This window comes from Penicillium longicatenatum, assembly GCF_028827895.1.
Source record: "Penicillium longicatenatum strain IBT 33135 chromosome Unknown contig_6_segment0_segment0, whole genome shotgun sequence".
NCBI classification, from domain to species: domain Eukaryota; kingdom Fungi; phylum Ascomycota; class Eurotiomycetes; order Eurotiales; family Aspergillaceae; genus Penicillium; species Penicillium longicatenatum.
Genome location: NW_026643123.1, coordinates 925,888 through 951,777, shown reverse-complemented (window position 1 = coordinate 951,777; position 25,890 = coordinate 925,888). Strand labels below are relative to the sequence as shown.

The window sequence follows — 25,890 nt, the reverse complement described above, 5'->3', positions numbered from 1 at the left end:
TGAACGGATGTTACCTCCATGCAGTATATGCAATTCACCTTGATGTTATCACGTGATATACTAGAGAGGACTAGCGTCGATCGATAAAGATTCTTGATTGCGCCTCACCGCCCTCAATTTTCTCTGAGAAAAAAAGTTCCAGACGCTCTCCCCAGCGCTTGTTCCTTCCTCCATTCGACCACTGGAGATGGATGAGCTTTTCGACGTCTTTGAGGCTCCGCCTCAGGCGCCAGCACCCCCAGCTGGCGCTCCAAAGCGGCCCAAGAAGGAAAAGAAAGACAAGTTCAAGAAGCGTCAAGCAAACGGAGATGTCAAGGGAAATGGAGACACGGCAACAACGAAAAGGGAGGATAGCCCGGAGGACCAAGTTATGGAGGATTCGAAAGCTACAGATTCTGATGAACTCGCCGCCTCCGAAAAAGCACAGCCAGCAACTAAACGACCCCGCATCGAAGAGGCACCTACACCCGTTGTTGCCGATACCTTCGAAGCCGAACAAGCGGTCGAGATTGCCGGTTCTGCTGGCCTTCAAGCAAACCAGAATGCCTCATCACTGATTGTGTCACACCAAGTGCGCCACCAAGTTTCGATTCCCCCAGACTACCCCTACGTGCCTATCTCGCAACACATGCAACCGGAAGACCCCGCAAAGATCTATTCCTTCACCCTTGATCCTTTCCAACAGATTGCGGTCAATTCGATTCAAAGAGAGGAGAGCGTATTGGTGTCAGCGCATACCAGTGCTGGAAAGACGGTGGTTGCAGAATACGCCATCGCGCAGAGTCTCAAGCGCAATCAGAGAGTCATCTACACAAGTCCAATTAAAGCCCTATCCAACCAGAAGTACCGTGAATTTGCGGCAGAATTTGGTGATGTTGGATTGATGACCGGTGACGTGACCATCAACCCCACCGCAACCTGTCTCGTAATGACCACCGAGATTCTTCGTTCTATGCTGTATCGCGGTTCGGAGATCATGCGTGAAGTCCAGTGGGTCATTTTCGATGAAATCCATTACTTGCGTGACATTAATCGCGGTGTTGTCTGGGAGGAGACCATTATTTTGTTACCTGATAAGGTGCGATACGTCTTCTTGTCGGCCACCATCCCCAACGCCATGCAGTTCGCCGAGTGGATCGTGAAGATGCACAATCAACCCTGTCACGTCGTCTACACCAACTACCGTCCAACCCCTCTTCAACACTATTTCTTCCCTGCTGGCTCCGAGGGAATGCATCTTGTCGTGGGTGAAAATGGTGACTTCAAGGAAGAGAATTTCCAGAAGGCAATGAGTGCAATTGCTGACAAGAAGGGAGATGATCCCGCGAATCCTAATGCAAGCCTAAAAGGAAAGGGCAAAGATAAGAAAATCAACAAGGGCGGCGAGAAGGGACCATCCGATCTCTTCAAAATTGTGCGAATGGTTATGATGAAGAACATGAATCCGGTCATTATCTTCAGCTTCAGCAAGCGCGAATGTGAAAGCGGCGCCCTTCAGTTGAAACAACTTTCTTTCAACGATGACTCTGAGAAGGAAATGGTTTCCAAGGTCTTTGATAGTGCCCTTGAGATGCTCTCTCCGGAAGATCGGGCATTGCCACAGATTTCTAACATTCTGCCTCTTCTTCGAAGGGGTGTTGGTGTTCACCACTCTGGTTTACTGCCTATCCTCAAGGAGACCATTGAGATCCTTTTCCAGGAGGGTCTGATTAAGGTCCTCTTTGCTACTGAAACGTTCTCCATCGGTCTTAACATGCCTGCCAAGACTGTGGTATTCACCAGCGTTCGAAAGTTTGATGGCACAAGCCAGCGTTGGGTCACTCCCTCTGAATTCATCCAGATGTCGGGTCGTGCTGGTCGAAGAGGTCTCGACGAGCGTGGTATTGTCATCATGATGGTTGGTGAAGAGATGGACCCTGCGGTTGCCAAGGAGATTGTGCGTGGCGAGCAAGACCGACTCAACTCGGCATTCCACCTGGGTTACAACATGGTCCTCAATTTGATGCGTGTGGAAGGCATTTCTCCAGAATTCATGCTTCAGCAATGTTTCAAGCAATTTCAAAGTGCAGGCAGCGTTACAGGCTTGGAGCTTGAGTTGAAGGAACTGGACGAGAAGAAGGCCAACATGAACATTGAAGATGAAGGAACCATCCGTGAATACTATGAACTGCGCAAACAGCTGGACCAATTCTCCGAGGATGTTCGCGCCGTTATCACTCATCCGAATTACATCCTTCCCTTCATTCAAGCTGGTCGATTGGTTCACATCAAACACAAGGACCAGGACTTTGGCTGGGGTGCCGTGGTCAGTCAGAAGCAACGAAGACCCATGAAAAACTCTTCCGAGGAGTTCCCTCCCCACCAATCCTACATTATCGACGTCTTGATCAACATTGCCGATGGACCTGCTATTGGAACCAAGACTTTCCAGGATCTTCCAACTGGTGTGCAGCCCGTGAAGGAAGGCGATAAGTCCCGCATGGAGGTTGTGCCGATGATGCTCACTTGCGTTAAAGCAATCTCCCACGTCCGATTCCCGATACCCAAGGATATTTCACAAGCTTCAACACGTTCCGGGGTGAAGAAAACATTGGATGAGATTCAGCGCCGATTCCCTGATGGTGTCCCCGTGCTTGACCCCATCGAAAACATGAATATTAAGGATGATTCTTTCAAGAAGCTGCTCCGCAAAATTGAGGTTCTGGAATCTCGACTTTTGAGTAACCCGTTACACAATTCGCCTCGATTGGCAGAACTGTACGACCAGTATGCAGCGAAGGTTGATCTTGGTACGCAGATCAAGGCCGTCAAGAAGAAGATCTCCGATGCTCAAGCGATCATCCAACTTGATGAGTTGAAGAATCGTCAGCGAGTTCTCCGTCGTCTCGGATTCATCAACGAGGCTGGCGTTGTTCAGTTGAAGGCTCGCGTCGCTTGTGAGATCAGCACCGGTGACGAACTCATGCTCAGCGAGTTGCTATTCAACGGTTTCTTCAACGACCTGACCCCAGAGCAGATTGCAGCTATGATTAGTGTCTTTGTTTTCGAAGAGAAGGTCAAAGAGGCACCTGCTCTGTCCAAGGACGAGCTGTCCAAGCCTCTCAAGGAAATCCAAAGTATGGCTCGAACTATCGCCAAGGTTTCGCAGGAGTCCAAGATGGCCGTCAATGAAGAGGAGTACGTCGCAAGCTTCCACTGGGAGCTGATGGAGGTGGTTTACGATTGGGCCCATGGCAAGTCCTTTGGCGAAATCTGGTAAGTACTACATCTGGCATTATATTTGAATTCAGGCTAACATCCACAGCAACATGACCGATGTCTACGAAGGTAGCTTGATCCGTGTTTTCCGACGTCTGGAGGAGTGTTTACGACAAATGGCACAGGCTGCCAAGGCCATGGGTAGTGAGGACCTGGAGAGCAAGTTTGAGGATGCTCTCAGCAAAGTGCGTCGTGACATTGTGGCTGCTCAGTCCCTGTACCTGTAGATGTACCTGTAGATATGATATCCCTGGAAGTTTTTGGAAGCTTAGTGCACGCAATGGAAAAAAAAATTAAAAATCCAGCAATTTTGTAGTTCATTGCATCGTAGAAAGAGCTATGTACTTGTCTCAGCATCACTAAGTGGCTTTGACTTTGGTCACCCGATGGAACTCGTCATCTTTTCCATAATTTGCCAGACTCATTTTGCTGACCTGAGCTGAAACATAAGTTTTTGGTCGAGAAATATGATCTCAGAAATTTCGCAATTTTTTCTCATTCTTTCTTTCTAGACGTAAGGACTAGCCATCTGCAACGTTGTAAAGTGACCTTGAAAGCTGCACAGAGGGACTGCGTTGCCGCCCGCAACACCCTTGAGTCTTTTTCTCCACCGCTTCTCTCTTCTTTGCACTTCTACTCCCCACCTCACCCTTTTTGGGCACGCTTTTCTCGTACTTTTTTCTCCCTTTCGCTCATCGTTATCCTTGAATTTGTTTCGAATATATCTGCTGCCATCCGGCTGTCATCATGAACAGTCTGGTGGCTACGCCTCCCGTTCCTCCTCATTTCTACGAAAACCCTCGGCTTTCTCCCTCCCTGATAAGTACGACTTATCCTGATCCGCTCCTCTCCAGTTCTTCTTTGAAATCCTCCAGGAAACAAAATAGCTGACCGATTTCAATCTGTAGTGTCCACCCCCTCTTCTTCCTACACCAGCCGAAAGCGGAAAGCCGATGATGATGGCAACGACCATGACGGACGGATGTCCGCCTCTCCCACCAACTCGCCAGCCTTTACTCCTCGCCAGCTCCCTTCCTTTAGAAACTTCAAGCGGACCCGACCGAACATCTCTGGCAGACCTCTCTCTCTTCCTCGCTTGCTAGAGACCCTCGACACCGATGCCTTGCGGACGGTCGTGCGTACCATGTGCGAACGCCACCCCCAGCTGGCCGATGAGGTCGCCCAGACCTCTCCTCGACCCAGTGTCTCCTCCACCCTCCAGGTGCTCCGAAATTACCAAGCGGCCCTGCAGTCTTCATTCCCGCTGGGTGGCAACACCGAGTCCGACTACGCCTACAATCGAGTTCGGCAGCCACTCACCAACCTCCTCGAGGCCCTGAGTGACTTTACACCCAATTTTCTTCCTCCGAATGAGACTCAGCCGTCGGTATCACTCAGCTACCTTGACGGGGCAACCGATATCATTCACGCCTTGCCTCGTTGGAGCACGCCACAGAACAACATCGAGCGGGACTCGGCCTACGACGAGATTGGCAAGGCCTGGGTCCTGGTGATCCGAGAGGCAGCCAAGCGTGGCGGGGGTATTCAACTCCAGTATGGCGGTTGGGACCAGAAGCTAGCCAAGCACAACCAAACCTCGGGAGGCAAGCTGCAGGGTGTGGTCAACGAGCTCGGCTCGAGCTTGGGATGGATGAATGGACCAGACTCTCCGTCCCACGGCCCCGGTGGCAATGACATGGGCTCTATACGAGATCAGCTTCTTTCAGGCACTTATGGAATGGGCACACCCGTCAAGGTCGGACCTTGGTGAACAGATGACTCATAACGAATATCTTCCCATCTCGACCTTATGGAGGTCGACCCCCTACAACGATACCACTGCGCTCGTCGCGCTACAACCAGAACTTCGCATTGACTCCACCGTGAGCCTCCCGGCGGTCCCACAACCTTTTGAACCGCACAATTCAACGTATGCCACGATCACGATACCTACTGCATGACCTTTAGAGAATCCCACATGGTCTCAGATTGGCGTTTATACTATGCAAAGGCGAATTACCAATTAACCTATTTCTTTTCACTTCCTTTTTTAACTTGGTATTCTGGAAGATGAATGTTAACCTTGGCTGTTTTCAACTCTTTAATGATCTCACTCGAGCCCAGCACTGCCCTCTATTCGATCGTTTCCCTTTCCTTATGCATGTTTTCCCCTTTCAATCGTCTTACCGTTCTATCAAGTGCGTTTATGGATTGATAATTCTCCCGTCGTTCCCTTGTCTTTCCCTTATCTTTATCTCATTGCAATCTCGGGTGGTGTGCTTCCCTTTCTTCTTTCGGCGATAACCGGAGTCCTGTACATCCTTTTCTTCTTCTCCTTATGTCATTCTTGCCTTGCCTTTTCTGTTCCTGTCGAAGTTCACATGAATCTTGCATAGTTTCCTGTTCCAGGCATAGCCTGATATACGTGGCGGCCATTTCTTTCTCATCTCGTGCTGCCAATCTGGTTCATTTGTGAACTTTCGTGTTTGCCAAAGATATCGTGCTTGCAGTCTCACTGCCATAGCGGGAAGAAATGGTTGTTCCTTTTAGCTTACAGTATCAGAAATAAGAAAACGTCTACTTGAAATAACACATTTCCGCGTAAGTCCTAAACATTTAGCGAACAGAGCCCTAGAGGTATTGTATGTTTCTCAGTGTAACCCATGGTTAATCATTCTCCATGACCGGATCAAACTTCAATCATTCATAAAATTATATGCAATCAAAACAACGCTTTTAAAAGATCATACCAATGCACGCTTCATGACTCTGAACAACCAGCCTGCATCTTCCCAGCCACCGTGGGCACCCGGCTTCTCAACTTCAATGATAGACTCGCCGTCCGTATGCGAGGAAGCATCTACATCGTCAGATAAAGAACTGCGGTCTTCCCCTGAGGCCGAGGACAAGGTATCATGGTTCTCAGCTGGGTCCGCATGAGAAGAGCCAGCCGGTTCCTCAAATGTAACAGTAGTGGTCGTTGCAGCACCACCAATTCTAGCAGAAGAAACAGGCACCACAGGTAACTCATCCACTCCAAACAAAGTCCACTCAACCAAGCGATCAATCCAGCTTCCAAGCCCGAATCCACGCTCCCGCGTAAGACGCTGCAAGTCCGCTTCGTCGAATTCCTCATCATTATCATCCGAAAACTCATCGGAGAACTCATCTACCGATTCAAGATCCTCTTCCCTATCCCATTCCTCTCCCAAAACATCATCGAGGGAATTCAGACGACGATCCTGATCCTGATCCCGATTCTCCTGCTGCAAAGACTCCATCTCGGCCCGGATCCTCTCATCCACAAAATCAGGAACCAGTCCCGCTTCAGTACTCCGCCCTCGAGTCTCGGGCGTCACGGCCCCCGTCGTAGTCGGGCTATGAATCTTCCCCGAGACAGATGATAGAGGCGGGATGGTGGTCATAGTAAGACCAGCACGACTTCCATGGCGACTGTTACCACGCGACCGCGAGCTACGACGCGAGTACGCGGCCGGAGTTGAGGCGCCAGAGCGCGACTTTCGGGATGAAGCACCGGATCTAGTGCGGTGGTGGTGTCGATGATGGGGTGGTAGGGCAGGATCATCGAAAGGCGTTTCCGAGACGAGGCTTGTAGAGCTTTCGCGCTTGGAGAGCCAGCTTTGGCCTTTTTCTTCGCGGGTAGTGGAGGCGATAGCTATGCCAGCGCGGAGCATCCATTCCGCGTCGGACTTGGTGGTTGGATGGTTATTGTGGTCCTGTGTGCTGGGACGTTTCCTTTGAGGTCCTAAGTTGTGGTGGAGTGGGAAAGAGATGCTTTTGCTGTGTAGATTTGTATCGCTTAGCGGAGTGGCACGGGTTGAGCTCTTGCTTCGGGTGTGGTGGCGGGTTCGCGATGAGCTGCGTGAATGGGAGAGAATTGGTGGGGTGCTCGGTACCGAGACGCTGGATAGATACGACGAAGATCTGGTTGTGTTTCTGACTCCCGTTCCGGAATGTGAGTCTTCTCCATCTTGGTGGAAATAATCTGTTGGTTCTATGTCGTCGTCGATAGGAAATCGGGGCGTAAGTGGAGCTAAGGAAATGTGGTGGAGGTTGGGGTAAGAACGCCTCTTTGGAAAGCCGCCCGAGTTGTGGAACTGTGGATACGGGTCAGGATATCTGGGGATATAGTCAATTTCCGGGGTAGACTTACCTCCATGGTGGACCTGGGGAATTCAAGAAATTCAAGAAAATCTGGAGAATGAAAAGAACAAAGTTGACGTTGAAATGCGGAGGTGCTGCACGTGCGATTGACATGTGAAAATGTACTTCGGCTGTTGATGGCACCACATGAACACAGGCCCGGGATTCGGCGATATCGACGTCAATCGAATATTTGTTTAGTATGAATCGCAAAAATCAATTTGTACAAGGCTACCATATTTACATCTCAAATCAAAATATCGCTATTTACAGTCGAGAGTCGTGGAAATCCAGAACCTCAGCTCCCTTGACCTTCAAGTCCTCCAGTACATTGTACTCCATAATCCACTTCATGCGCTCCCCAAGAGCGGTGGGGTTGAAGTTATCGGTCATCTCGTCTGGCGACTCCGAGCTTGCAAGCTTGCCAGCTTCGTAACTAGTTTGTGTGACCCGGTCTGTCCGGGGCTTGCGCAGATCCTGGTAGAATTGGAAAGCTCCCTGCAGATCATCATTCTTCCAGTGACGCAGGACAGTTGCGAGTGCAATACCCGACTCGATAGCCATGCATGTTCCCTGGCCTATTTTTGGTTGTGAGTCAAGGTCTGTCAAAGCGTGGGCATATAAAGAGAAACGTACCTTGGTGGGGAAGAGTCGAGTGAGCCGAGTCACCAAGAAGAATGATACCAGCATCCTTTTGGTCCTCCTTCATCTCATACCACTTGCTAATCGGATCACGTACGTAAAGCGCCTGCTTCAGCATCTTCTGGTCAGGTGAGCTTTTGCGGAGTCCAGCAATGATGTCTTGAACCTGCGGGCACCAGTCACGGACATGCTCCTGCAGACTATCAATATCAGAGCGGGACATCCAGCTCTCTGAGTCCCAGGAATCGAGTGACTCCGACATAAAACCAATGATGGCCGCGCGATCAGTCTCCGTCTCCTTGTTACCAATAGGCAGAATCAGGACGTGACGGTTAGGACCGCGGAAGTTGACAGTCTTGCGGAGCAGCTGTGCGGTGTCTCCAGGCAGGTCTTTGTAGTCGACAAAGCCACGGTAAACGACCTGACCCGAGTAGTTGGGCGAGTCACCCAGACCCATATCCCGGCGAACGTTAGACTTGATGCCATCACATCCAATCACGATATCGGCGTCGGCAGTGCTACCATCTTCAAAATGCAGAGTGTAAGGTGCGGCACCCTCACTGGTGTTTCGGTCGATCGAGGCAAGGTGCTTGCCCAGGTTCAGACTAGACTGGGGAACGCGCTCTTTGAGAGACTCGAGCAAGTGGGCACGGTGTAACAAACGGGCCGGGGGGTGGAGAACTCTTCAATGTGACCCAGGTAATCACCGCTCTTGTAGCTGTGGTACTCCATGTAGCAAGGCAGCTTACGCGAGGACTTGCGAGTCATGCTCTCTTTCAGACCGAAGGCATCAAGGACACGGTTCGCGTTAGATGTAATATTGACGCCGGCACCGACCTCGGCGAATTGTGGTGCTTGCTCGTAAAGCTGCACATTCTTAAGTCCGGCGTACAAGGCAGCGTTCAGGAACGACATGCCACCGAGGCCGCCGCCGACAATGGCGACGCGCTTGTTTTCAAAGCCCATGCTGAAGCGGAGGTGTCGATATGGCCCAGTCAAGCACTTTTCAAAGGCGGATATAATATGTGACAAAAATTCAGAGGATCTCTTCAATTCAATAGCGAGAGTATGAAAAGACACGATAGCGCCGCTTGAGTAATAAGTATGTGGTGGGATGTCGGCTTCTCCCCGCTAGCAGGATTACGGATCCGATCAACTACCAAGCCAAACGTACCATTTCGGAGCGTGGAGAGATTGTGGGGATGGTGCCTGGCTGGCTCTTCCGAGTTGGTAGTTTGGGTCTGTGGATTTACCGGTAGATCTGAGGAGTAGTTTGATGAACTATAGAATTACATTCTTTGTGTAACCACATTTAACATACATCAATCGATGCAAGCCGTTAAGGCCCGAGTGTCGGAGATTTTCTACCCTATGAGGCTACCCAATCAACCCCAGGTAAAACACGCTGTATTGGTACAAATATACGTCATATAAGAAGATTCGATTGTCAAAATTAATTGCCCCTCGGATATTATAGACATGACCTTCATGTATGGTCATAAAAACGTATTTCCCATATTGGCTTTAATGTGATCGGAAGCCCCGCGCTACACAATTATGTGCAGCATCCGAAAGCCCCACCATGTATCGGATGGGCACAATCTTATCAGCGTAGACCGTAGGCAACACCCAAGACATGGAATGCCGAGTCTCCCGAACTTTAAACCAATCATCATGCTCCCTATTGGCTTACCCAGTATACCCTTAATCCCACATACCGGGTGAAACGGCTTAGGTTGTTGAGGTCATCGCGTCACGGATTTTAATAACTGTTGCTATGTATGAAATAATTACAATCCGAAGACAGAGTATATTCCGAAAACATCCAAGCCCCTTCCGCGCACAAATTTACTCCACAATTTTGCCCTTGTTGACCACGAAGCCCTCAAGAGCCGAGATAGCCGCCCACAGACGGTTTTCGGCCTCAGGGAATACCAGGGAGCGCGAGCTGTAGAAGACCTCATCGTCAACCTCCTCGGGGTGGCGGGGCAGGCAGTGCATGAACTTCCAGTTCTCCTTGGCACCTCCACGCTTGGCCAGATCAGCGGTGATCTGGAAGCCCTCGAACGCCTTCATGCGCTTCTTGGACTCCTCCTCCTGGCCCATAGAGACCCAGGTATCAGTAACCAGAATGTCGGCATCCTTAACGGCCTCCTCGGGGACATTGGTCTGAGTGAGCTTTCCGGGGGTAGGAACACCCTCGCCGGCACTCTGGATGACCTTCAGCATATCCGCGGGGATCTCGTAGCCCTTGGGTGTAGCGACAGAGACATCGACACCCATCTTAGTAGCACCGATAGCCAGGTCGAAGAGAACGTTGTTGGCATCACCAACCCAGGCGATCTTAAGGCCCTCAAGGCCCAAACTGGAAACATCGTGAGCCTTGGGGGTGAAAGACTCGTAGATAGTCACAAAGTCGGCGATAATCTGGAGGGGGTGGTATGAGTCGCAGAGCGCATTAATCACGGGAACAGAGGAGTGCTTGGCCAGATCAGCGACGTCGGAGTGCTTGGCGACTCGCGCAACAATGCAGGAAACCATTGAGGAGATAACGACGGAGGTATCATATAGCGACTCGTTCACACCGAGCTGAATATCTTCCTTGCCCAGGAACATGGGGTGGCCGCCCATTTGGACGGTGGCAGCCTCTGTTGAGACACGGGTGCGGGTACTACGCTTGTTGAACATCATGGCGACGGTCTTGCCAGACAGAGAGCCGAGGAGGCTCTGCGGAATGGCTCCAGACTTGATGGCCTGCTTATGCGATTTGGCATTGCGCACCAGGGTTGCGAACTCGGCAGGGGTCAGGTCTGCAATGGACAGAAGGTGACGGGGTGCGAGGGAGGTAGGAGAGGTTTGTGTCTGGTGGGCAAATCGTCGGAGACCATTAGCCTGAACTGTTGAACGCAGGGAAGAGGTGGAGCCGGCCAATTGAGTTACACTTTGGGCGCCATAACGGGTGGCAGCTTTGAGACCGCTAGCCATGATGGGCTGAGGGCAATGTTAAGGAAATGGGTGTTTGGGGTATACAGTATAGGTGCAATTGGGGAGAGGGAAGCGGGAGAGGGAACCAGGGACTGTGGAGGGAATGGCCAATGACTCAACAACTAGAACCCAAAGATCGATGTGCGGTCACCAAAGATAAAATCATACCTTGGTGCCTTAATTTAAGGGTATTAATTTCTTCCTAATCTAGTCTAGTCTCTCCACATCCCGTTATCGCCTTGGCTTATCGTCATCTCGTCATCTCGTCATCCCCAGCCATCGACCCTGTTCTCAACTCGCTATCACTCTCTAAGCAAGCAGACGGCTTACTTTTTCAATATCGCAACATCTCCATCCTGCCTGGCCGCTATGGCTGACGAGGCAAATCGGCCTTTGTTAGACGGGCAGGCCAGGTCCTCCTCCGACCTGGTCACAAACAGCTCCTCCCGTCTGGAACAGCAACATCGATCGTTTGGATATTCGTCCAACACCATGACGACATCTTCATCTCACCATGCCACTTTGGATAATGAGGCAAGTGAGTCATTGTTGGACGGGCAGGCCAGATCCTCTTCCGACCTGGTCGCAAAGAGGCCCACTCATCCGGATGAGCAAAATCGATCGTTTGGATTCTCGTCCAATACCATGACGGCATCTTCATCTCACCATGCCACTTTGGATAATGAGGCAAGTGAGTCATTGTTGGACGGGCAGGCCAGATCCTCTTCCGACCTGGTCGCAAAGAGGCCCGCTCATCCGGATGAGCAAAATCGATCATTTGGATTCTCGTCCAATACCACATCTATGTCTTCATCTCATCGGGCATCTATGGCTGGCGAGGCCAGTGAGTCGGTTATGGATGGGCAGGCCAGGTCTTCTTCATCCAACCTGGTTGCAGACAAACTCCCTCGTCCGAATCAGCAACATCAGCAGCATCGATCATTTGAATTGTCGTCCGAATCTACGCCTCTTCTGCATCGCCGTGATGATATGGTTACCACCTACGGAACAGATCACAGACAATCCCGGCCATCCTCTTTAGCGTCCCATGGAGAAGAATCGCCGGATGACGGATCTACCAAGAAGAGTCGAGTACGATGGCCAACAATTATATCTCTCACACTGTTAACTACTGGAGTCCTGGCGATCTTGGTATTCGCCTTTGCGGCGCCAGCCGTGGTCAAAGATTATTCTCAAGAAGCTGCTGTATTTGAACCTAGCACGCTCGAGATTGATTCGACGACTCCAGATGGGGTCCGGGCCAGAATCCAAGGCGACTTCGTCATGGACTCTAGCCGTGTGAAGAGCAAGACAATCCGCAATTTTGGCCGATTTGTGACTTGGATTGCAAAGGAGGTCGAGACCGGCCCTTCAGATGTTGACGTATACCTACCAGAGTATGGGAACGTCTTGATTGGGAGCGCTGTGGTGCCGAACATTAAAGTGAACATTCGCAACGGTCACCACAATAAGCTTGACTTTTTGACCGACCTCAAAGCCGGTGACTTAAAGGGTATACATGCAATTGCTATGGATTGGATCGAGGGTAGATTGGCTCATCTTAGAGTGAAGGGCAAGGCGTCTCTACATCTGAAATCAGGCTTGATACGCCTGGGAACTCAAGTGTTGACAGATACCATTACATTTGAAGGTGGGTATTTCGTAACAGCCCAATTTCTTAATTCCGCACTCTAACTCCGGTGAGCAGAAAAAGACTTTCCAGCCTTGCCTGACATCAACCTTGTTCAGTTGAATGTACATGATGGAAATAATGGAACAATGGAGGTTGAGGCCTTGTTGGGTGCCAAGCTCCACTCGCCTGTTGCCATCACAATCCCTCCTCTTGGGTTTGATATCCTTGTACCCAACTGCGCGCCGGGTGATCCGTATATCCTAGCCGCCAATGCACAGAGTGGAGAAATCCACGTTGAGCCGAATCAACTCACCAATGTGAGCGTCCATGGTCAGGTCAATAGTCTCCCCGAGGAGTTGACCTCCGTCTGTCCTGGACAGAAAGGCTCTCCCCTGGACTGGTTGGTGTCCAGTTATATCAAAGGCGTCGAGACTACAATATACGTGCGTGGGGCAGACGCACCATCTCCACAAACTCCGGGCTGGTTGGTAGATCTTTTGCGCAGCGTCACGATTCCCCTGCCCTTCACCAACCATGCCTTGGACAATCTCGTGAAGAACTTCACCATGGCGGACACACACTTCTCCCTTCCTAGCCCATTCGCAGACCCAAACAGCCCCGATGGGCAACTCACCGTCTCTGCATTGGTCAAGTGTCTAGTGGCCCTCCCAGAGCAAATGAACCTTCACGTGGACGTTCCTCATGTTCGCGCCTTCACAAACGTCTTCTACATTGGGAAGGAGCTCGGAAATTTGAACATTGAAAAATGGCAAGATTCCAACTCGACGCAGGTGAAAGACACGGATGGCTCTCCGGCGATGCTCGTAGAGTTTGCCGTCAAGGACGCACCATTGCAGGTCACAGATGACGGGGTCTTGTCACGCCTTGTGCAGGACATGCTTTGGGGGAATGATGAAGTTATCTTGCACGTAGATGCCAAGGTAGATGCAAAGGTCTCAACTGGTTTGGGACAATTTGCTGTTCGGGGGATTCCTGCAGATGGAGATGTCCCTGTCGATAGTATGTTTTCATGAAATTAGATAGTATAAATTCAGGGTTTTATTTCGGGTATTAGACATTTGCTTGCTCTAACTCACAGTGTAAATATGTCTTCAAGGCTGGCCCTATTTTACTGCTCAACTAATACTGTGACTGATGAATCGAAATTCCAGACTTTCGTGCATTGACGAGCGAGTTTATGTCAGTTATATAACTAGTCTGATTCTCGATTATTATAAAATGGTGCTGTGGTCTAATGGCAGAATACCGCATTGTGGTTTCTATGGTGGCTTGTACCCATAACTCCCGACCTGCGTTGATCCCGGTTCGATTCCGGGCAGCGCCATATCTTTTTTTCACTCTCTCTTTTCGAACTGTGAATTTTCAGATCGGTATCTGGTTTATCTATTGATTTCTTTTTTTTTTTTTCTGATTGGAAAAGTCTTTTGGTCATCGTAAATGAGTTTTCAGTGTAAAAGTATGTATGATAGGGCGTGAAGACAACGTCCACCTGAATAAATGTACCCGACTACGGCAAGACATATACATCCAAGTTCAGAGTTCCCGAACCCTATGTTCAGATGCGCAACCTTCCTTCTACTTACCTGAGCAACAACCTTGCAAAACTTGGGAGCGCGTACTTTTCCTTCTCCCATTGCTTGTAGAATCTATATCATTTAGAATTTGAGTCGCCTTTTTGACCTTAAGACCAGGTTTATATGTTGGCACAGGCCAACTACTCATCTAGTAGCTACAGTATCTCGATTAGCGGCGGCGAGATCACGCCCGCCATTGAAGCCATATCTGGTAATACTCTGTAGTTAGATTAAGTCCTGCAGACATTTGCATGTATGCGGAGGCAGGAGATTGATCGGTCGGGTGGCAGGGCAAATATAGAAGTTCGTGAGGCAGGGAATCGGCGTCACACCTAGCATTGAAAATGCTGCTTGACTATATGCGTATCTTAACATCTTTAATGCAGAGACTCCTAAGCGGCTTTTTAGTGAAAAGAATTCCTCCTACGACTATGTAGTAATCCATTACCTTGTATTGGGCGGCAAGTTTCAGCCTTGAAATAAAGGCGTTATCAACCCCGGAAAGTGCGTTAAGCTTGACCCACTCATATATTCAAAGTTATTCGCCATTGCCGTCGAGAAAATGCAAGTAAGTTCGCGTCTACTAGGTAAGAACCGAAAGGATAATCGAACACATAGCATTTTACAGATTGATAAAGAAAATATTGAGATAAGAAAGAAGAACTAGAACCGCAGCAAGCTAGCAAAGCGCAACGGAAGACCATCATATTGGGTATGTAAGTTTTTGAATTGACAGATGAAAACAATCAATTTAACCAGGGGGAAGGGTGCTGGCATCGACAACATCAGCGGCATCCTTCTCGATCTCCTCGCTCTGCTCCGACAGGGGAGAGCGGGGCAGGGCCATGAGACCAGTGCGAGTGGACTCAAGGATACCGAAGGGACCGATGAGCTTGAGGAAAGAGTCGATACGGCTGGGCTTAGCAGATCTATTTCAAATTTGATTAGCAACGACCCATAGAAGGAATGTCGAAGACACGTACAGTTCAACAATGCAGTTGTTGGTGCTAATATCCAGAACCTTACCGCCGAACTGGTGGGTCAGGCGGGTAATGGCATCCAAGTGCTCGTGCTTGTGGCGCAGACCCTGGCTGAGCGGCAGGTTGCGGGGGTGGTACTCCACAGCAGCGGAGTCACCGTGACCCTTCTCCAGATCACCGGGGGTAGTGATCTCACGGTGGTGCTGCAGCAGCTCCTCGAAGAACTCAGGACCAAGGACGGAGACCTTGGCGAGGAGGAGCTCGCGCTGAACCAGAGCCGAGTCGGTGTAGTCCAGGACAGCCCAGACAGGGACAAGGTCATCCAGCTGGCGGCGAGCCTGCTCAACGACACCGTTCTGGCCTTGCAGGACAATAGTCATGCGGGACAGGTCCTCGACCTCAGTGTTGCAGACGACCAGACTGTCAATGTTGAAGCCACGGGCAGCCAGGATACCGGACACGCGGGACAGGACACCGGGCTCGTTCTGGACCAAGCAGTTCAGGACGTGGCGCTTGGGAGGGTTGGTAGGCGGCACGGGAGTCTCGTACAGAATCGACGAGACGGCAGTCGGGGCATCCCATTGGGAGGAAGTCTCATTGACTGGCAAAGGAAGAGGAGACCGGCGGTGCAATGCCTTGTAGGCCAGGGCGGAAGTCGAGCTGGACGAGGCACGGATGGTGGTGAACCGGGGCAGAGCGGCAGCGGTGCGAGACCGAGCAGCAGCTGCAGCCGACGATAGAGCCGACGCTGACGCTGAAGTCAGCGTCAGTGAGTGCCTGAAAGCCATCTTTGGAGTTCGAGAACACCAAGGGTTGTGCGATGAATCACTTCTAGACTCTCCGGATTCTTTTTGCTAGCTCCGACCTCGGCCAACGCTGACTCATACACGCTAGCCTCATTTTGGACTAGCCACCCGTACTCCCTTAGGTCACATGACCATAACGATTTTCTTGATGCGCTTTTGTATCAATTATCGGCTTGGGAAATCCACAGGTGTTTAGTTCTTCTTTTTCGTTGGTGGCATTTTTTGCGCACTTGCTCACTTCAATTACACATCCCGGGGAAGTGTGGTAGTTCTCAGGAATACCCCATACTTGACTTGATCGTGCTAGACCTCCGTTTCCTGGCCCAACCTCCTTCCCGCAATTTATCGGGTACTTTTTTTTTCCCTACTCATCCATTCAATCCTTCACCGCTACCTCACCTTCATACTTCAAGATGGCCGACGATGAGCGCCGTGCCAAGCGATCCCGCTTTGATCAGACTGAGCCCGAACCCCGTCGCTCCCGATTTGATCGCCGTTCGCGATCCCCGTCCGCAAGACAATCAGAGTCCACACGTACTCGTAGCCCTTTGAGTCGCGAAACGCGCAGTCCCGCTGGTGATGGAACACCAAAGCCGGCCGTGGCTGACCCTGCAGCAGCAGCAGGTATGGCTTGGAATGCGCCTACAATGGCTTGCGCTTTAATTCCATGGCAACGCTAACCTATGTGGTCTTGATAGCCGCTGCCGCCGCAAAGATCAATGCCCAGTTGCAGGCGAAAAAGGGTATCCAGCATGTCGATGTGCCTCCGATTCGCTCGGTAAATATATTGTCTGATGATATCGGTGATTAGTTGGGCTAATTTTTTTTTTCACAGACTGATAGCCCGGGCGCGAAGTCCGACGAGGCCGGCGACGGTACAGGAAAAGACGTTTATGTCACCGATGGTGACTACATCAAAGACATTGAGATCAATGATCTGCGCAATCGCTACACCCTGACTAAGGGATCTACTCAGCAGATGGTAAATTACTCCTATTGTCAGCTCGCTGATCTTCCAGACATGCCTTTCTCTCGAGGCCAAGCAGTGTGCTTTGCTCTTGAACTCGATCCCCTCTAAATTGCCCCTTTTATATCATCTTGTGTATTGTGTGGTTGGACGAAGCTTACTCAAGACCAACTAAACGCATAGCATTTCACACCCCCTCTGCTGCATCTGCTGACCTCCGCTGCGTGACTTCTAGATTAAAGATGAAACTGGCGCCGGTACGCCTTCTTGTGTTTTATGTTGGTAAAGACGCTCATTGCTTACTTTTGTACAAGATGTCACAACCCGAGGAAATTATTACCCGGATAAGAACATGGCGACTGCCGCGGTAAGTGATGGCCCCGAGTCCGGGTCAACGAAGATCCCGTTCTTTTCTTTGCGATTTTGCTGATCACGTCAATATAGCACCCTCCTCTGTATCTCCACGTCACAAGCACCACCAAGGAAGGTCTCGAGAAGGCCATCCAAATCATTGATGATCTCATGCAGAAGGAGCTGCCTAACCTGATCGACGAGCGACGATTCCGCCGACGAGAGCCCGAGCCTGTGGAACGGGATGAGTATGGCCGTGTATGGCATTTTGTTCTGATAAATTAGACTCAAGACACCACGCTAATTATTCACAGCGCAAATGGCCCGACGAGCGTATTCCGATTGACCTCGAACCCATTCCTGGATTTAATCTGCGTGCCCAGGTCGTCGGTCAAGGTGGTGCATACGTGAAACACATTCAGCAAAAGACCCGTTGCCGTGTCCAGATCAAGGGCCGCGGATCTGGATTCCTTGAATCCAGCACTGGTCGAGAGAGTGACGAGGCGATGTTCCTACATGTTGCGTGAGTGATATTTAAACCCTGTACAACGATGACCATAACTGACCAAGTATCTAGTGGACCTGATGCAAATGATGTCCAGGCTGCTAAAGAACTTTGCATAGATCTCCTGGCTAACGTCAAGGAGCAATACCAAAACTTTAAGGATAACCCGCCACAGCACAACTATGGTGGCTACCGTGGTGACCGCTACCAAGGCGGCGGCGGCGGCGATGGAGGCAGTAGGGGTGGTAGCGGGTATGGTGGCGGCGGCTACAACCGTCGTAACGATTACCAGCAACAGCAGCAGCAGTCCCCAGGCGCATCTGCCAGCCCGACCGGTGCGGGTGGTGCGGGTGCGGGTGCCACCAGCATGGCCGATTACGCCGCCCAATACGCTCAGTACTACGGACAAGGTGCTGACCCCTACGCTGCTTATGGTGGGTACCAGAATTATGTGGCATACTACCAGTATTACCAGCAAGCCGCTGCGGCTCAACAGCAACAGCAGTCGGAGGCCGCTCCCCCGCCTCCTCCACCAGCTGGCGAAGCTCCTCCTCCCCCTCCCCCCGGATCCGGATCTCCTCCACCTCCTCCCGGTGGAGGCAGCTATAGTGCGGTATGAATTCTCCAATATTTCAACCCGAACTCGTGATAGGGAACGTGTGGCTGATGAGATTCGTTTAGGTTCCTCCCCCACCTGGTCTGTAGTGCTGCTGGACAATGACCTTTGCCACTGGCAATTTGAAAATAATTGGCAAGTTTCGTTCTTGATTCTTTTTTTGAAAAGTGCAGAAAGGATACAGCGATTTCGATGTTTAGTCCAAGTTCCATGGGTCGTGATATTTTGCTAAATAGCAGTCTCTTTTTCTTGTAATTTCTCTCGGTGTCCCTTTACAGTCTACAGGTTTTCCCACGGCCAACCAGCCTGGTGACGACATATAACTCTTCTTCTTAGGACTATTTTCGCTGTCATTGGAAAACTATTGGAACGCCTCACTCTATTTTTTGGAAGTTGATTGTACTCAAGTGCTCATCTTTCTAGGAATTTAGGTATGCGGATTTCTATTGATAACTAATATATTCATTCAAATTGGAATCCAGATGATTCAACTTGGTATCGATGCATGGCATCATTATTTAAATAGAAAACGCCCCTCTGAGTCATGCTAAATGCAATGAACGTATGCTCCAGATGCAATATGTAAAGTAACGAACTCCCCCCCCCGCCCCCGTAATGGAACAGGCATAGAAGCGTCGACAGTGATATACAAAACATGCACAACGATGGTCAGACATACCCTTCGTCAATCATGTAAGTAGTTGATGATAACATCTTCCTCTTGCGTTTCCCCAGAGCCACAGGGCCCTCCTTGCAAAAATCACAAGCGTAGTCACAAGGCGTTGAACTCGGGATACCAACTCCATTTCCCTTAGTCGCCTGCGACGACGGCGGCTGCTGAGACCCCATCTCCTCCAACTCAAAGTCACCGAACAAATCCTTGATCAAATCATGTCGACACCGCGTCACGCTTTCACAGTATCGAACGACTTTCTTAAAGCTATCCAGACGAGCTTCCTGATTCTTCATCGTACTAGCAACGAGATGTTTAGGTCCACCGCGATTGCGCATGTTCTCCGTATCCCTGCTCATGCGGTCAAAGATACGATCTCGCTCTTGAAGGTTATAGTATACAAGAGACGCAGCTGCACGGCCATCGCGACCTGCTCGACCTGATTCTTGAACAAAGCCTTCGAAGCTGCGGGGTGGTGTCCAATGGACCACGAATCGGACGCAGGAGTTATCAATTCCCATACCGAATGCATTTGTGGCGACTATGATGGAGAAAGTAGGTGGTGGTTTACCGTTGTTTGTTTTCTGGGATGGTGGTGCGGTCCACAGTGATTGGATGCGTGTTCGTTCTTGTGGCGCTAGTCCTGCGTGGTATGCCACGGCAGAAATGCTTTTATCTTGGGATAGACAGCTTGCGAGGTGTTCGGATATGGCACGTAGTCCGACATACACAATGCCAGAAATTGGGGGTAGCTGAGCCGCTTCTTCTGCACCCAAACGGGCTTCTCTCCTCTTCTTGATAGCACGAAGATATTTAAGTAAGTTTTCTACCTGATCGCCACCGTCTTCGCCACAGTCTTCAAGGTACCGGACCTCGTAGTGGATATTTGGGCGGGCGGATGGGGTGTTGAAGAGTTTGAGTTGGGTTGGATTGAGATTTAGCATGTTGATGATATCTGTGCGAACCCTCGGCGTGGCTGTAGCTGTCAGGGCTGTGATAGGGACTTCTGGGTCGACTAGGTTCTTTTTGAACCATCCCAGCTCCTGGTAAGCTGGACGAAAGTCATGGCCCCATTCGCTGATACAGTGGGCCTCGTCGATGGCAATACGAGCAAGTTGCCCTTGTCGATGCACCACTTGGAGGTTTCTTCGAAAGCTGTCTGTTTGACATAGCTCAGGAGTCACGTAAACAAGGCGTGTACGGGGGTGTCCTGAGAGCATATCATCTAGAATTAAACGCCGTTCTGCTAATGGTGTGTTGGAGTTGATAGTCGAAACTGCTACTCCTATAGCCTGAAGAGCATTGACTTGATCCATCTGCGATTGTTAGTAGATATGACCAAAGAAGAATTCGTTTTACTTACCATCAAAGCTAGGAGAGGACAAATGACAATAGTTACTGCACTTATAGATTAGGACCGACTTGATGATATTGCAAATAATACTTACACCCATTGTTGATGACCGCGGGTAACTGAAAGCACAGACTTTTTCCGAAAGAGGTAGATGCTTGGAGGAACACATCATGACCCTCGACAACTGCTGTGATGACCTCCCGCTGGAGTGGGCTAGAGGGTCGTCAGTATCAAGCCAAGTTGACAGGAGTCGATTGACCAACCGAAATGACTTTTTGCGAAAGACACGGTTCAAATAGAACTCGAGATCCGGTCTACGCCGTGTGAATGACCCTTGACCAACCATCGGGCGGCAAACCAAGGGCACAGAGAGATTAAAAGTATAAAATGTGACGGGCTGGTTTTACTTAGAGCTGCTTGTGTTACCGTACCGCGTCTATGGCTTCCCGTCGACGCGATCTCACGTGACACCAATCGGTTTCCAAATTAGGATATATGCAACTATGATATGTCTGTCGCCACTTTGTCAGGGCGCTCAGGCTTGAAGTGACTATTCAAAGGCTGAAATAGATTCATTTCGAGTGATCGTGCGCAGTGATTATTTACTGTGTGCTCTGGATCCAGTGGTTCCCGCATCAAGAGCTGAAGGCTAAGACCTGTCCCGGGCCTCGTAATATTCACGAAGGGTTTGACTACAATTTCACAAGTAAACGCTAGCTTTTGTGATATAAGTTGATTGGTGTCTCTCCCCAGCTAGAAGAGTATAGGGACTGACTCTGGTTCTCTGGTCTAGCGGCAGTGCCCGTGAGCCATGGCTGACTAGCGTTGACTTTGTTTACTTGGTAAGCTCTGGGCCACGGGTCTTCTCCCTACTACTTGCAATTACTTATTTGAACTGGAAAGGGGGTCCAATGCCAGATGCGATGGAAGGGCATGCTACTCGAGCCTTCCCGTTCGCGAACGAATAGTAATGTGCACTTGTGATTGAACGATAGGCGCGTCCACTCTCCCACCTTGACATGCACAGACCTCAGGAGAATGCCTTCAAATCAAACTCCCGGCCTGCTTAGAGAAGATGAAGTAGTCACGAACTGGTATTCACATTTAAAGAGCCCATGGGGGTGTAAATTTCAATAGGCATCATGAGGAGATTGATCTCCAAATAGGTGAGAGAAAAGTCATGCCCACAGAGCACCTATACAAACAATTCTGTTGATAGAACGATATATGAGACAACCATACCTAGAAGCAATAAATGGTCACTATTATGACACGGTGAAGACCTGAATTTACACAATTTGCGCTAAATTGAATCGGTATATAGTGTATAATAATTTACAAGTATCAAATCACAACCAACCCTCCCCATATTATTTTACATTTATCGTGGATTCCGCGACATTTGCTCATCAATCACCTCCTTCACCGCAAGTACATCAATTGCCTTGCGCTTATTGGGTGACCATAGCTGTTCGAGTTGCAACCAAGCTTCCATAACCTCCTGGGGCCCACAGCAGGTGCCAAAGGCCCGTAGAATAAGTATAATCATGCGTCGTCCAACGAAGACACCATTCTCGAGACGGTGGGACAAGTGTTCAAGATTCTCTTGTTTGAAATCACCTTCTTGGTCGAGAGATAATGGGCGAGAAGTGAAAATGCTCTCCGCGTCAAAGTTCAAGTTTGCAATGTCGTTATCGGGTTGGATCTCAGAGACGTCCTCGTGCTCGAATTCGTCTTCTTCGTCGACATCATCCTCATCACGAGAAAATTCGTCAATGTGATCTTCAGGAAGGCCCCCAGAGGCTTGTGGTTTTTCTTCTAGAGTGATCGAGGAGGTGTCCTTGTCTGTGGATGCAAAGCTCATGTAGAGCCCATCGGGCTTGGCAGAGGTATCGACAGCTGGTATCTCAGCTTCAACATCCACGCCTTCTAAAGGGTTTTCCCAGACCATAGCAGGAGCATCGCGGTGAAATCCCGAATGTCTCGCTTTTGAGTCCCGTACGGCTTGTATAAAAGAAAGCCAGGTCAATCGAAGTTTCTCTGCTGTCCACCAGTTCTTCCTTCGGCGCCCATGAAGGCCAAAGCCCTCAAAGAGGTAAAGATAGATCAGGTGACGAGGTGGAACTGAAAATGTGTTTTCCATATCCCGCAGAACGTTCATGAACATATCAAGATCACCAGTGATGCGCGTGCAAAACTGAAGCCAGATATAGAAGGTCCGCGTATCTGGTGTCATGGGTAACGAGTCTTGAAGGGCACGGTGGTAAGCAGGTAGGCTTTTCTTGAGAGCCTTGGACTTCTTTAATAGGCGACCAAGCTCCCTAGTCTTTGCTCGGTAAAATGTGAATTCTGGAGAAAGGCTGGGGGAGGTTTCTGAAGAAATCCCTGAACTTGAGGATCCCTTCTTGTGTTGAACTTGTGCGTTGAGCATCCGTCCATACAGCTGCTCAGCAGTCTCAACATCACCAGCTCGAAGAAAGGAGGCCATGACACAGTTTAACACGACAGTATCGACTAGCTCTCCTGACTGGACAAAGTAATCAAATGTGCCACGAATCCCTTCCAGATCTTTCCGCATGCCACAGGAAAATATTTTCGAGACTAGCCCAGAACGTGAAAATCGAACCCCTCTCTTCCTCATTTCATCTTCCAAACGATCGGCCACGATGAACTGGTTCGCTTTGATAGCGACATCGAATAGAATATTAAAGACCACATCGTCGGCCTGAATCCCAGCTACATGCTCCATTTGCTGCCAAAGACCAATTGCGTGAACTAAACGTCGTTTTGATACCCTGCCATTGTTGCTTCGGCCAGCCATATGGATTGCGGTGGACCATAGTGAGCGTGACAGTGGAAGTCCGGCGGTATTCATATCGTCCACCAAGGCAAGATAACGACGCGCATCTGCCCAGCGTCGGTTCGGAGGCGATGCCAGTCGCCTCAAAAGGCGGCCACGTGAGACCTTAGATAAATGTGCAACCCCGGGCTCTGGAAGGTCTCTGTACAATCGAAAAAGAAACTGAGTTGTTGCCTGTTCTTGGCTGGGTAGTGCTTCAACAAGCCTTGCAACCGACGGAGTTTCGATTGCATCGCGTGTGTCGTCCACCTTTCGAACAAACGTTTGTTTGGGTAGTATAGCCTCCACGGCGTCTTCCCAATCGTGTTTATCTCCAAATAACCGCTGGAATATGTCAGAGACGGCATTCCGCACTCTTTCATCCCGCGTGAGGGATGGATTCTTCGGTTTATGAACCTCTGTTGCGACCTCTGGAGGTTTATCGTTGATTATATCTTTCCTCGGGGAAACGGTTAATCGAGGAACGTCCGGTATCGAGTCAAAAAAATGTTCCTCCAAGTGCAGTTGCGATTTGCTGTCCGGAACCTGTGGTAATCGGGGCAGCGCGTGATCATTATTTTCCTCCGCTATCTCTCTTGCTTGAAATGTCAAATTGTGTTTCTCTGGGTCATCTTTCGCCACTGGCTCCAGGCTATGGCAGAGCCATGATCTTTGTCGCGATTGCTGGGCCGAAGATCCAGAGAACTCCCAGCGTCTCCGTGCTGGGCTCTCACCGCGATCCACCCCCTCTTTGCCCCTGAACCTCCGGAGATTAGATTCTGATGTCCTGAAATGTAGTGTAGACAAGCCTCGACCTCGTGGTGAGTGCTCGTGGCAGAAGCCTGCCAGGACAAGGGAGCCAACAAAAAGGTCTGCTATCGACGCGACGGAAGGTCGGGGGCGCCGAGTAGAGAAGCTTCGAATAGAGGGGCGGGAGAGGGAAGGTTTCGGATGAGACATTGAATATGGTCGGGAGAGGAGAAGCTCATCCAAGGCCTGCTTGGGGGGATCTCGCAGGCCCGGTGAGCTGGGGAACCTATTGGGATGAGGCATGAGATGACAGACATCGTGGCACTGGATTAGCCATGCGCGTCGCAAAGAAAGGCCTAGGCCACTGGCATGAGAGCCAAATTAACTGCGCGGCCTCAAAAAGCGAAACAGCAGTGTATGAGAACGTATGTTGAGCAACGGGGTGGAAGAAGGTGTTTTTCTGATGAACGGACTTTCTGGCTTTGCAGCGGAGCCGCACTGGCCAATCGGAGCTCGGCATTGACAATCCCATCTTTTTCGAACTTCGGCATCTCTCACCCTTCTGCATCTTCACGATCTCAGCCCGCATTTGCCTATTCAATTGCCCTCGGGCTATATTTCGGGCCTTTTTATTCCCTCGGATAGTCGACACCCAGCTATCTCTGGCTGTGTGTTCCTCCCGCCATGGGCAAAATCAACCTCACAGCCCTCCGGGTGCGACAGACCGCAATCAACCAATTCGCCAGTGGAAAGATCAGCAAGCTACCAAAATGGGTTGATGTAGTTCGCGATATCCCTCCCTCGGAAGTCTTAGTCCGTACCGTCCCTCAGCAACACCAGTTGGTCCGACAACGAGTGAAGACCGATGACAACAACAAAAATCAAGTCGTGTTCGAGGTTCAAGAGAAGCGCCGGAAGTCCAAGAAGCCTAGCCGCCTGTTCCAGCCGGTCGAGCTTAAATATGAGGAAGACGAGCTGCGAAAGCAGTTCTTCAAAGACCACCCTTGGGAGCTTGCCCGGCCTCGCGTGCTTGTCGAGTCCACTGGTAAAGACCACGAACGCTACGATTGGAGCCAGCTTCGACAGCCCGGAAGGAGGCTAGATGGTGAAAGGTGAGCTTGGAAATTCACTTGTACCCCCAATCGCTAAATACTGATGTTTCCCCTCAGTGTGGTTCAACGACAGCTTTATCTCCTGGAGAACACGCCTAACATGACCGTGAGTCGCGCGTACGATATTGCCCGCCAAGAATTCTACAAGCTTCGCCTGCAAGAGGATATTGAGCGACGAGTTGCCGCGGAGGAGGCAGAGGCTACTGGTGCTCAGTTTGGCCCGACCTACCTGGAGATTGGTATGGAGCTGGAGAACCAACAGCACGAGAAGTGGAAGGACTGGGCCAGATTGGAGGCTCAAGTCCTCGGTCAGCGATCAGCTGCCATCTCCGGTGCCCCGGAACTTGTATCGGAGAAGGACACAGAGGCACAGGCTCTTGATATTGGGCAGCCTGAGGAGCAATAGATGCTCGTCATTTGCATATCTGGCATATCTTTTGTCCCTTGATACTCCAGCTGGTCATGTACATTATTTAGTTTATTTTTTGCCTGTTAAATGTATTCCCATAGCTCCAAACAAGATGGTTTTACTTGATTCAAATGCGCTTCGCCACCATCTATATACTGTTCGAGTTCCAACCTTAGAAGCTCTGTTATGTTAGCAGACCAGCATCACACCAGTTGACAGCTTAGACATGCCCAGTGCACAGAGTAAAAATA

General features: G+C 50.2%; 11 protein-coding genes across 11 annotated transcripts; 5 read left to right on the top strand and 6 right to left on the bottom strand.

Moving 5' to 3' along the window:
* Positions 1-187: 187 nt before the first annotated feature.
* On the top strand, positions 188-3,485 carry N7484_008563 (ATP-dependent RNA helicase MTR4; the record flags this gene model as incomplete). The annotated part of the gene is made up of 2 exons (XM_057118950.1): positions 188-3,255; positions 3,305-3,485. 2 exons carry the CDS (start codon positions 188-190, stop codon positions 3,483-3,485), a joined length of 3,249 nt encoding a protein of 1,082 aa, XP_056968505.1.
* Positions 3,486-4,005: 520 nt separating this feature from the next.
* On the top strand, positions 4,006-5,029 carry N7484_008562 (cut8/STS1 family protein; the record flags this gene model as incomplete). The annotated part of the gene is made up of 2 exons (XM_057118949.1): positions 4,006-4,081; positions 4,167-5,029. The coding sequence occupies 2 exons, from the start codon at positions 4,006-4,008 to the stop codon at positions 5,027-5,029; spliced, it is 939 nt and encodes a 312-aa protein (XP_056968504.1).
* Positions 5,030-6,002: 973 nt separating this feature from the next.
* Positions 6,003-7,438, bottom strand: N7484_008561 (DUF3984 domain-containing protein; the record flags this gene model as incomplete). Its single annotated transcript, XM_057118948.1, has 2 exons — positions 6,003-7,376; positions 7,433-7,438. The coding sequence occupies 2 exons, from the start codon at positions 7,436-7,438 to the stop codon at positions 6,003-6,005; spliced, it is 1,380 nt and encodes a 459-aa protein (XP_056968503.1).
* A 251-nt stretch (positions 7,439-7,689) lies between these two features.
* Positions 7,690-9,030, bottom strand: N7484_008560 (uncharacterized protein; the record flags this gene model as incomplete). The annotated part of the gene is made up of 3 exons (XM_057118947.1): positions 7,690-8,000; positions 8,059-8,674; positions 8,728-9,030. The coding sequence occupies 3 exons, from the start codon at positions 9,028-9,030 to the stop codon at positions 7,690-7,692; spliced, it is 1,230 nt and encodes a 409-aa protein (XP_056968502.1).
* Positions 9,031-9,912: 882 nt separating this feature from the next.
* Positions 9,913-11,049, bottom strand: argB (ornithine carbamoyltransferase; the record flags this gene model as incomplete). Its single annotated transcript, XM_057118946.1, has 1 exon — positions 9,913-11,049. One exon carries the CDS (start codon positions 11,047-11,049, stop codon positions 9,913-9,915), a length of 1,137 nt encoding a protein of 378 aa, XP_056968501.1.
* Positions 11,050-11,418: 369 nt separating this feature from the next.
* N7484_008558 (uncharacterized protein) lies at positions 11,419-13,716 on the top strand (the record flags this gene model as incomplete). Its single annotated transcript, XM_057118945.1, has 2 exons — positions 11,419-12,700; positions 12,758-13,716. 2 exons carry the CDS (start codon positions 11,419-11,421, stop codon positions 13,714-13,716), a joined length of 2,241 nt encoding a protein of 746 aa, XP_056968500.1.
* Positions 13,717-15,028: 1,312 nt separating this feature from the next.
* Positions 15,029-16,045, bottom strand: N7484_008557 (acetolactate synthase regulatory subunit; the record flags this gene model as incomplete). The annotated part of the gene is made up of 2 exons (XM_057118944.1): positions 15,029-15,206; positions 15,261-16,045. The coding sequence occupies 2 exons, from the start codon at positions 16,043-16,045 to the stop codon at positions 15,029-15,031; spliced, it is 963 nt and encodes a 320-aa protein (XP_056968499.1).
* Positions 16,046-16,476: 431 nt separating this feature from the next.
* On the top strand, positions 16,477-18,591 carry N7484_008556 (KH domain-containing protein; the record flags this gene model as incomplete). Its single annotated transcript, XM_057118943.1, has 9 exons — positions 16,477-16,687; positions 16,762-16,841; positions 16,899-17,045; positions 17,266-17,287; positions 17,345-17,397; positions 17,475-17,639; positions 17,696-17,904; positions 17,959-18,499; positions 18,568-18,591. The coding sequence occupies 9 exons, from the start codon at positions 16,477-16,479 to the stop codon at positions 18,589-18,591; spliced, it is 1,452 nt and encodes a 483-aa protein (XP_056968498.1).
* Positions 18,592-19,171: 580 nt separating this feature from the next.
* N7484_008555 (putative RecQ family helicase RecQ) lies at positions 19,172-20,875 on the bottom strand (the record flags this gene model as incomplete). Its single annotated transcript, XM_057118942.1, has 4 exons — positions 19,172-20,491; positions 20,539-20,573; positions 20,624-20,742; positions 20,793-20,875. 4 exons carry the CDS (start codon positions 20,873-20,875, stop codon positions 19,172-19,174), a joined length of 1,557 nt encoding a protein of 518 aa, XP_056968497.1.
* A 1,035-nt stretch (positions 20,876-21,910) lies between these two features.
* On the bottom strand, positions 21,911-24,421 carry N7484_008554 (pentatricopeptide repeat protein; the record flags this gene model as incomplete). Its single annotated transcript, XM_057118941.1, has 1 exon — positions 21,911-24,421. One exon carries the CDS (start codon positions 24,419-24,421, stop codon positions 21,911-21,913), a length of 2,511 nt encoding a protein of 836 aa, XP_056968496.1.
* Positions 24,422-24,802: 381 nt separating this feature from the next.
* Positions 24,803-25,636, top strand: rsm25 (mitochondrial 37S ribosomal protein mS23; the record flags this gene model as incomplete). The annotated part of the gene is made up of 2 exons (XM_057118940.1): positions 24,803-25,230; positions 25,288-25,636. The coding sequence occupies 2 exons, from the start codon at positions 24,803-24,805 to the stop codon at positions 25,634-25,636; spliced, it is 777 nt and encodes a 258-aa protein (XP_056968495.1).
* Between the last annotated feature and the right edge of the window lie 254 nt (positions 25,637-25,890).